This window comes from Centruroides sculpturatus, unplaced genomic scaffold (assembly GCF_000671375.1).
Source record: "Centruroides sculpturatus isolate CEXI.00-Female unplaced genomic scaffold, Cexi_2.0 scaffold1027, whole genome shotgun sequence".
NCBI lineage: Eukaryota > Metazoa > Arthropoda > Arachnida > Scorpiones > Buthidae > Centruroides > Centruroides sculpturatus.
The window spans coordinates 275,183-286,520 of record NW_019385324.1 but is presented as its reverse complement, the minus strand read 5'-3'; the positions used below and the strand labels follow the sequence as shown (position 1 = coordinate 286,520).

General features: G+C 34.2%; 1 protein-coding gene across 1 annotated transcript; it reads right to left on the bottom strand.

Moving 5' to 3' along the window:
• Nucleotides 1–1,481: 1,481 nt before the first annotated feature.
• Nucleotides 1,482–7,829, bottom strand: LOC111637665 (ras-related and estrogen-regulated growth inhibitor-like protein). The gene is made up of 4 exons (XM_023383215.1): nt 6,568–7,829; nt 3,279–3,335; nt 2,647–2,723; nt 1,482–2,363 (listed from the first exon to the last, which is right to left on the bottom strand). Exons 1-4 carry the CDS (start codon nt 6,626–6,628, stop codon nt 1,914–1,916), a joined length of 645 nt encoding a protein of 214 aa, XP_023238983.1. The 5' UTR covers nt 6,629–7,829; the 3' UTR covers nt 1,482–1,913.
• Nucleotides 7,830–11,338: the final 3,509 nt, after the last annotated feature.

Here is an 11,338-nt window from a genome sequence, read left to right as displayed (position 1 = left end):
AACAATGTTTTGAAGTGTATCGTGTCGCCATCTGTGGAAGATTTAGGTACTATTTGGTCTTTTTTTTATCTTATACGTTTTCGAATAAAATATTATATTTATATACAATTAAATTCCGTTTTATGTAACTTGATATATATTTTTTTAATTTTTTAAATATTTATAACGTAATAAATTTCTAAAAACGTTTTTATAATTTAATAGCTACATATATTGTTTTTTAATTGTAGTGTAAAAGTTGATACGTTTTAAAGCCACTAGATGGCGAAAAGTGCAAGATATTGTCAAAAGAGGAAAAAATTTTTCATTCATTTTCTTCATTATTTTTTATTACTCAAAAATTCTGATTACTTTGAGTATATAAAAAAATATTTTACTGATTTTTATCGAACATCCGTAAGCTGACCAAACATAAAATGGCCGGCTATTAAACTCTATATGAAAGAATTGAATATTTGATAAGCACCAGCTGTTCGGAATCAAGCTCCGAATCACTAATGAAGGGCGTAGTTTTTATAGTTTTTTCAGCTGATTTAGAGTTTTTATATTGAATTTTCTAAGCATGTTTATGTAAATTTGCAAGCTTACAATATTCTTTTTATTAAAGTAACGATTGGATGGCATTAGATCGTTTTAAATTTGAATTACAGAATAATTTTTGTGCATAGTTATTTATTTCTACTACCGATTTTTAGGTTCAAAAATCTCCAAAAAAGTATCTAAATATAGAAATAACTTGAGCGAAAAATGGCTTTTATTTATTATACAAGTCAAAGTAAATTTCCAGCACCTGTATTCCTTAATATATAAACGGATATAGCTTCACTTCCTGTGCTCCACTTCCCAGAAAACTAATGTTTCTGATTACGTTATCCTATATGAAATCGGCATTTATGCCGATTCACACGTTTTTCACACTTGCACTTTTATGTACGCCATTTTTATAAACCGCAGCAATTTTTTATAACAAGCCGATGTGGTCCAACGAAGAAATAATTACTAGACTCGGTAAACATTAGTTTAAAAAACAAGAAAAAAAATTATAATTTCAAAGCTGATAAAATATAATTTATGGTTTCCACTTGTCTTCTTTCGAATAACAACAACATGTTATTTATTGCTATAGTTATGAGAAATGAGTTTCGTATCCCTAATCTGTCTGAAGCTATCATTATAATGATAATTATTTATAATATGAGGGAGACAAGAATCACTTCAATAGCCATATTATACATGAATAATGGTAGAATGTGGACTTAAATGGAGGTAGAATATTCAAATATATATCTTAGAACGTAGCGAGTAAGTCACAATACGAGTAGGTCAATCGAACAGATCTTCAGATAGATCGAGTTGCTCATGTTTATTCAAAACATTTAATCACGCAACTTCCTTAATTTATTATATGAACTGCTGCTCGAACTTTTTAATGGATTTCTCCAAGGTCCTTTCATTTCTATAGGGTCTTCGTCCAAAGCGTTATCACTGTCATCATCCTTCGAGTATTAATGATTGAGATAATTGATTTATTCATAATTAAGTTATGAGATAACACGGGATGATAATATTCGAGATTATTTATTGTGTTTCCGCTCGAAGAAGAAGAATTGAGAGACTCGAATCGAAATTGTTTTTTAATTAAAAAGTAGGAGTCTGGCTCCATAAACGTGTACAAAATATTTAGTAAAACAAACAAAAAAATACTGTACATAATACCATAAATCCTGCAGTACCTGCATACATTATATACAAATTGATATGTATATACACGATTCTGAAATATTTTCGTAAGTAAATTCTTACGAATATTGATAAAAATATGACATTAAGGATGAAGGAAATGGTAAGCGTACCGAATCTGTACATATATTTATTCACAGGTGATCTGATAATACTGGAAGACAGGCGTAATGTCATATGGATAACGATGGCCGTTTTTTGCCATTTCTTCCAGATTTACCGTTTTTTCCGAAAACCATTCCGATCATCTTTGATACAGTCATGGCTGCACCTACCTTCCGTCTTATAGGTAAGGTTCTGAGTGCCTGCAATGCGCGAGCTTCTCTTATGAGACTCTGGAAAGCTAAACTGACACCTATGTAATTTTCGGCGGCAGAAACTTCATAGAATTGGCATTGATACTGTAGAGACATCTCGTGTCCGTCATCTACACCGACTTGGCGGGCGTGTTCCAGATCTCTCTTGTTACCCAAGAGAATGACTGGTGCATAACGAAGACCTTTCAGAGTGCTGATGGTCTCCAGGCAATGTCGAGCGTGCTGAAAACTGTCTCTATCACAAATGCTGTAGACTACGACGAAAGCGTTGGCCCAAGAGATGTGATCGTATAAACAGGAAGCGGTCTGAAAAAAGTGATAGAATGGTGAAACAACGTATCCATTATTCCCCCTTTTTTTTAAATGTTAACTGCGTTTCGACGGCGTGACGTTACTCTAGCGTTGCGGCAGTAATGCTAGAGGTCAAATGGAGGGCAAGAAAGTATTCCCTATACTAGTTTGTGTTGATTAATTTTATCTTGATTTGTGAGCCCTAGTTGGCCTCCAGTGTGAATGCCAACGAAAGTTCACTTGTCGTGCCTCTCCAAATTGTAAATAACCTTAAGTAGAACATAAAAATAAAACCAACCTTACAGAAAGACGTGTCGAGTATGTCCAGTTCTGTCGCAACGCTGTCGAAGTTAACGCAGTGCGGATAGATGAAATCTGGCAAAAGTAAAAAAAAAAAATTAAATTAAAATTCTTTTCGGAAATGATAAATGTATATTTAATTTCTAAAATGTCTAAAGGAAAATTCAATTTCTTTCGTCTCTTAGGCAAAAAATTATCATAATAAGGGTCAGAGTTTTCCTGGATGGAAAAAAAAGCAAACATTAGAAAAGAGAAGTAAAAAAAAAAATTCGCATTGCATAAAATTCGCATGTGGACTTTAAAGTAATCATTTCAAATTTACTGCTTAATCACAAATATCAAATTATTCTTTTATCGATTCGAATGTTACCCTTCACTTTGTGGCGCGCCCAGAACTAACTAGTCTTCAATTGTTGCCAACTATAATCACTATAATCATACTTCTTGGCACAGAGTCGTAATTTACGTACTGTTTTTGTTTCTCTTATATAATATAAATGTTCCAGGAAAATGAAAATAATTCTATTGTGCACGTCATAGAATAGAAGTACTATTTTCATCCGGCAATAAACAGATAAAAAACGAAAGAATTAAAGTTCAATTTAAAACCGAGATTTGCAATGGATTTACCTTTGCTGGAACTGTATTCTCCGATGTACCTTTTAGTTAAATAACGAACGGTGACAGCTGGAAAGAGAAAATAACGTTTAGTTTTTTTTTTTTTTAATTATCGGTAATTTAAACCATACATCCTTTTCAACCCTACTATATCAAGTCGCTCGTGAGGTGAAATGCAATGAAGAACATTAGAGTTAGAGGTCAGCCATGTTTTCACGAACAATTCTAACAGCTTCGCGGTTGACCTACGTTTGACTACGTCCCGATATGTAAATAGTTAGAATGCGTTCAAGGTCGTAGAAGGAAACGATCTCTCTGAACCCCCATATGACCCATAGCGATGACGCGCGTCGCAGAAATTCTACTTTAATTTAAAATTCAATGGTAACCCCACGAAAATAACTCATTTTTTAAGTTAATTTTGCCATTTAAAATTTAATATTATATATTTTTCTTCTTATTTTTCTTTTTGTAGTATTGGAAAATATACACTAGCATCATTGCTGGTGGTATTTAGGCCTATTGTTAGATCCGCTCTGGAGCGAAAACTGGCCAAATATAACAGGTGCACTTTTAGTAGTTTGCTGCATCTAAATAGGCGACCAGTTGAATGTTTTGATAGTCGACCCGGGGACATACATCCGGGTATTACATACAACTTCCGTTTGGAATATTTCCTGTTTCCAATGACCTGCCTTCTTTTGAAGAACATTCGAGTTTTAAATCATGGATATCTTCCTGTATATAACCGTAATAAAAACCAGTAACGTTACGCAATAAGAAGGGAAAAAATGGGCAATCCGTCAGTACCACCTTTTGATCCGACATAAAAAAATGCGCCATTTAAGTACCGTTTATTGTCATTTGAGTAGAACCAGCTTTTATTTATATTTTTTAAAGTTTTTCTTTTTTTCCAAAGATTATTGATTGCTAATTTTTTGGATAAGGATTTTCTATAGAACTAGATTCTATGGAAAGTCGAGTTGGATTCACTTTTAGGGTCGTTTTGATTAAAAAAAAAAAAAAAAAAAAATAGGAAGGAAACACGTGGTCTGGATGACAGACTTTCCATTTTGGTTCTAACCCTTAACTTTTATAGGAGGCAAATTATCTAAAAAGCTTTCGATCCTTAAGATCTCTTCAGTTTATCAGTATTTTTTGGGGACCGTTTCCCACGATAAAAGTCAATGAATGAATGAAAATATCAAAGCCCTTTGCCTCTTAGCCTTTAAATCATGTACTTCTGACTGTTAGTAATTGTCAGAAGGTAAGTTTCACATTATGAAATACCTTTTATATTTTATTACTATTCTCGAATTTAAAAAATGTCGCTATTCTAGTCTAAATTTAAAAGAGAAACTAAATATTTTTCTTGAACATTTTTAGCGAAAATCTTATAATTTTTGTTTTGTTTTTTTTTATGGCAGAAAGATTTAACGATAAGGTTAGTTTTACGACGACAAAATATAAAATAATCGCGGAAGAGAATCATAAAACAAATCTGTGAATCACGAAACGTTTCGAGATTACAAATTTCGACCCACATCTTCCTTTTGTGGATGATATTCAAAAAAGTTTTGTCCGTGTTACAAACTTCCCCTTTCTATTATGGCGAAGATAAGATGGTGCGGACCACGAGATTACATTATTACTTTTTCCATCTCAAAATAGATATTTTAGTGTGGTAGGTTCATAAAAGAGAGAAAAGAATCATGTTTTATACTAAATTTCCAGCATTACACGAATATCTAAATTTAAAACGTGGCAGCGAAAGTGTTCGGGTGAACGATCCCACGGTACAATTTTGCATCCTTACAGGCTAGGCCGGTTGGAGAAAGTAAAGCGCGCACAATAGTCTTGTTTTCTCTATTTCTGCGGATAGCATCGTGCGCAATCATAACTAGAATGAGTTATGGGGTGAATAAACCCGAAATATCTTGTCCACGGACAATTTATGGCGTACGAAAATGGCATTTTTTTAAGAAACTGTCCTCGGCATTTTTTGGAGGAAGAAGTAATTTTAGGTCAGTAAGACTGATTGAATTGCATACCAAAATTGGAATGCAACCGGTGAGAGGTTATCGGTTGGCAATCGAATCGAAGGAAAGTCATTGTACCCCCCGTGGAATCCCGAGCGTGGCCTTTAGAGATCATTATGAGCGATCTTCTATGCGATCGATTTTCGAATCGCGCGCTGAGTTTTTATACGTTATATATTCTGTACTCTTCATAAAAAGGCAAAAAGACCAGTTTTATGGGCCGAGAAGGAATAATCATCCAAATAATGAGAAATAAAAACATTAGCCAAGGTCACGATAGGAACTGACAGACAGGCGCGAATGGGCGACGCGTTGGCGCCATCTGTCGCTTGGGGCAGCGCAACCTTCACGGTATCCACTTCCCGTCTGCCATTAGCCCGGTGTAGACACTACTACGATAACATCGCAAACAGTTTGGATAAGGGACCATCATTTTGCGCCCGTATCTCCACTATTTTTGCAGGTTTCCGAAATGCCACCGACTCGTCAGTGCGACGCGCGTGAGAGGAGAAGGTCGCGAGACCAAGCTACCTGGTAAGAAACTGCTACCCGGCGATTCGATCGACAGAACCTTAGAGGCATTATAACTATCGAGGTCTCACAGGCCGACCCACCCAGATCCAAATTTGGAAGGAATACAAAAATTTGTAGGCCCCTCCTGCTTAGATAGATGTTAATCTGTGGGAAGAGAAACGAAACTTTTTTTTTCTTATCCCCTTTTGGAGGATAGGTACGTATGATTGATTGCCAAAACAAGTAAAAGAGTTATTAAAAATGCACCTTTCGTACATTTGGCCAACGGCCTCTATATATGCGACTGCACCCTTCTATATGGTTTCCACTGCCCTATAATTATTAGCTAACGTATTGGTACTGGATTATTTTGTCAAACGTACTTGCAACATCTAGATTTTAAAAACAAAAAAAAAGAGATTGTTTTTCGAACCCGAAAACTGGTCCAGTTGCTTATCGGACGTTGACTATCAGTCGAATTTCCTGCCTCAACCGTTTTCGATCAGCGCGTATTTACGGTTCAAAAACCGCTTTCGCGCCACGTGACCCGATGGAAATTAATGAAAACGTCAATCCCATAGCAAAATTATCGGCTTAACCCGAGTAAAAGTGGCACGGAATACTAATTAGCAAAAGTGAGAGAGAGAGAGAGAGAGAGAGAAGAGAGGTTCCCCTGGCAACTCGTTTTTATCTAAATTAAATCCTCGTTTGCAAAGGAGCCGTTTAAAATGTGCTCCCGTATCACTTACCTGACTTCCCTACTCTGGAACTGCCGAGGACGACCACTTTCATTCTGTTTTGGTTGGTCATTTTAGCATGCAGATACGGCCCGATAGGGACCCTTTAGAAAGTTGTCCTTGCGCTTGTTCAAGTTCAGTGTTACGGCCACATTACCTCTACCTTGACAAAACGTCACCTCTGCCGTAGAACTAGTCCCACCTGATCACCCAGCCGAGATCGTCAAATGGCACGAGTCATCGCACCCAACATGGATGGTGGCACCACCGAGATTTGTACCAATGCAGCGGTACCGACTGTTTTCTTCTTGTGGCCGATGTTGTGTGCAGGTATATCGAGAACTGGCAGCGGGTCAATGTCAGTACCTCCTGGTATGCAGGCGTTCGTGTTGAGCCGGAAACTGGCAGAGTGTGCTTTTTCTCCAAGGCGGTCACTTCGATTTTTAAACGGCTTCTGCTGAAAAAGGTATTCTCTCGGCTTCAACCTTTATGGTAATTATAATCGATCCGGATGAAACTTTAATACAATAACTTGTTTTATTTTCTATTGATCCTTAGCATCTTGGGTGGAGATCAATTTTTACCCCACGTAATTTAGCCACACCTAACTAACAATACAGCAATTTGTGCTGTCTCGAACCGTTTTTAAAATGCAACCCTTCTATTGCCTCTCTCTCTGTATTGTTTATCTTTCGTTAATTCTCTGGCCTCGTAACAATGATCGCATCCGCAGTTTGGCACGAACTAAAAATTTATGGTCTAACCGAGACGCGCTGCTTGCTATTACTTAGCGAAGATCTGTAGTTAGATTTCTTCGATCCGAAGGAACCTTCGTCCTTCAAATAAATACGGAAACAGTTCTGTGTCCTCTCTTGGAACTATCATAATGCCATTTCTTCTACGAAAAGTTCTTGTAGTATTTTCAGGTTCAACCATCCCTTCTAGAGCATAAAATTGACTTTAATGACAAGACGAATCACTCGTAACTTAATTGGAGAGGTTCTAGAGGGGATCATTAAAATAACGTGATCGTTCAGTTAATTTGGATGACGATCCCAGACCCATCTTGCATTGGCTTACTTCTCCCCTTCCCAGAATGACCATCTCGTTAAACATCACACTAAATAACTATTTTTATTATAAGTAGTTCGATAATAAACGATTTTTCTCAGAAGCTTGGACAGGTCTGAACTAGTTTATTAAATGTTTAGTTTTGGAAAAGGTATTAATGGAGTTTCCTGAAAAATAAAGGGTTAACGAACTGAGAGGAGAAGGGCAGCACCTCTTGACCTCTTTTGACCTTCCAAATATTACGCCCCTGAAGAGAAAAGTAAGAAAAATATGAAATTGTATACAGGAATTCTTGCTGAAGAATTGAGTCTCTTCAGGGAAAAGCCTGGAATCTCCATAAACGATATACATGCAATGTACAAAATGACTAATTAAAAAAACTAAATTTGGGATAGACTATAAAAAGCCCAAAAAATGATGCATAATGCAACGTACACAAAGGATACAGGAGCAAGAATACCGTATATTTGAAGAATTATTGTATGCAACAGATATATGTATTGTACAAAACTCGAATGTTTGCTATACAAGATGTATGGAGTTTTGCTTCTTCATTTATACGATTCGTGCACAGAATTCCCGGTTGGATTGGAACCACCCACAAAGGTTTCTGCACTCTGAGATATGCACAGACAGGATACGTTGGCCTCTCTTCCTCTTAACTCCTAAACAGTCGGTATCATCCTATTTGTCTTCGAATGTGGGTTAAACGACCCTGATGCAGCTCAGGGCTCATTAGGATAGCCAGTTTGTGCGTCCGGATTTTTTTAATAACCGTCTAATTACTTAAGTGGGTCATGTGTTCGATAATAGTTAAAATTTTAAACTGGAAGAAACAACCGTATCAAAACTTCTAGCACCATGCCAACAAATGGGAAAAGAGGAGCTTCCTCGCAATAATCACGACTTTTGCATAAAAACTAGACATCTGACTTATATTTAAATTGCTTATCATTAAAGTCCATCACGATTAATATGCCAATAAAGGTTACTGACCGAATACGCTTATTAAATGCTCATTAACGAAGCATCTTTTGCTTCCGTTCGGAATGATACACACCACGCTCCATTCGAAAGTGAAAACACTCATACACGCGCCATTATCTCCATCTTCATCTGTACTTTTCTTTATCTAAATATTGAAGTTTTTATTTACCACACACACACAGTTCGTCTTAAACAGGTTAAGAAAAAGTAGTCTACATTAATCTTCCATCGTTAAATTATTATTTAATTGCTAAATTATTGACTAAACGTTTTTTTAAAGTTATTATTATTCTTCTTCTTTTTAAAATCCTTGTTTAATATTAATGCAACGTTTTCGTTAATAGATGACATTTTAGGTCCTTCCATCGCACGGATGCAATTTGATAAAAAGTTCGAAAATATAATTTTAATAGTGTATCATTTTATAAGTATTACTCGTCTCATTTAATTAAAATTTTTCTTGTTTTCTTTTTTTTTTAATTTTCTGTCTTCTTCTTGTTAGACAACTTACGTTCTAGCTTATTTTAAAACTGGTAAGTACATTTATGCTTTGGAACAGGTGTACACGTGTTCATGTCAGTTCTTTAGCTCTTTGGCATTGAAGATAATAAACAGCTAAGGCACTTAGCCTATAACACATCAGAATTTCAAAAAAATATAATAGTACTCTAGTAAAATATTCTCTTTTTATTGGCTTTGTTTTAATATTTTTGATTAGAATACATTTTTACTAGCTAAATTTAGAATTTTATTGTAATGTAGACATTAATGGAAATATATTTCTTAAGGTTTGACTTAGTATGAATCTAATTAAATATCTAATATTATGGATTTCAATGTTCTTTCTCATACTTTCAAAGTCTTATCCAAGATATGTAAAAATGCATGTATTAATCTTCTAAATGCAGCATTAAATATCTTACAATCATAAACCATTTAAGTTTATAGTGCAACATGACTGAGAATTAAATATGAACTGTATTGACAGAACTATCAAATAATAATACCAATAATTTATAAAATTTCTTGTTGAATAATTATTTATCATTTATTATACTAAATAGTAATTTTTAGGAAATTTATTTCTATATAATTTTATTTGTATGTAATTTATGAAACGATGTATATACGTTCAATCTTTCAAAAATTATTCTGTAGCAAAGTTATATAATAGCAAGCGATATATATTTACATAAAGACCATGTTTTAATTATAATATGCCAATTTATATGTAGATTTTCTATTAAAAAAAAATTATTGATAAACTCGTGCCATTTTAAAACAAAATGGCGTATGAACATTTCTAATTAGTATTTGTTCTAATTAGTTATCTACAGTACAACATTCTTTGAAATCTCATAAAATCAATTAAAGCAGTTAATTAAATATAAAATTGTGCAAAATTTGGATAAAAGCCCATGTTTAAAAGAATAAGAAATTGTTTATATCATGCTTTTAAATGCTTAAAACTCACTTATGCTCGCTTTTTTTAAAATTTTGTTTATTTAAATAAATAAAAAATAATTACAGAAATAAAAACACGATAAATTATAATAAATAATATATATATTATTTATATATTTTTCTCAATTTTTTCACAGGAAAATTAAGTTAATATATAATTTATTTTATTAGGCTATTGAACACAATTTATGGAAAAAGATAAACTGAACCACCTTATCATATAAATTCACGAGGTGACCGAGAATGTTCCGAGTTCGAGTATCAATATTAAATTCGCCAGGGTATAAAGTACGAAATTTATGCGATTTACCTTTATCTACATATCGGTAATTCTAATTTACAGCTGCTCCAAACGCGTGTATTCAGGACAAGCCCCAGGCATATGTCGTGCCTTGGGCGTTTACCATCCCCCTTTTAGAGGTGTAAATTATAGAACACGTAGAATTGTCCATAGACTCTTCTTCCTTTAGAAAGTACATTTTTACCCCGGAGGAACAAATACTAAACAGTGTTGTTACAAGGGATGGGAAAAACGAATAATAATAATTCCAAATTAGCATCAGAAATCTTTAATTATGGATATTTTTAATTATTTCTTTATAACGATAAAAATCAATTATTAATTTTTAAACACGTAGACGAACATATTGTATATATTATTCAGGTCATAATAATTATATGTATATCTTAAAAAATTAAAAGGATAATTCCGATATATCGAATCAGACCATCTCGCTTCTGTTTCTTTGCATCAATAACTGCAGAAGTCGTTACGCGCAACTTATTTATTCATTATATTTTCTATTATATGTTATTATTATATTTATTTTATTTTAAATCGATTTTTTATTTAAAAAATAATCAATAGATGGCGCCATTTGATATGGCATATAATAATGGAAAATTTAATACATTACAAAAGATATGGCAGCGAAATTGAGTTATTTTGCAAGAATTTAGATCCAGAGATGCACGACAAAAGAGCTAAATTGCTAGAACAGGTCTGGTTTTTTTTGGCAGAAACTGAATTTTACTGAATTCAGAGCCTAGGGCCTTAGGCAAACCAGGCAATTGTCCGGCGCCATGATCTTACAGAGACTCGTAAATCGATTTGCAAATTCTCATACTGAACGTAGTGACATTTTCAGCTTCTTCTATATTAAATATAAATAATAAACTTACAAACTCTTGGGGCCACGAAGGCAAATTTTGCCTAAGGTCCGAAATTTCCTTAATCCGGCACTGAATGAATTGTACCTTG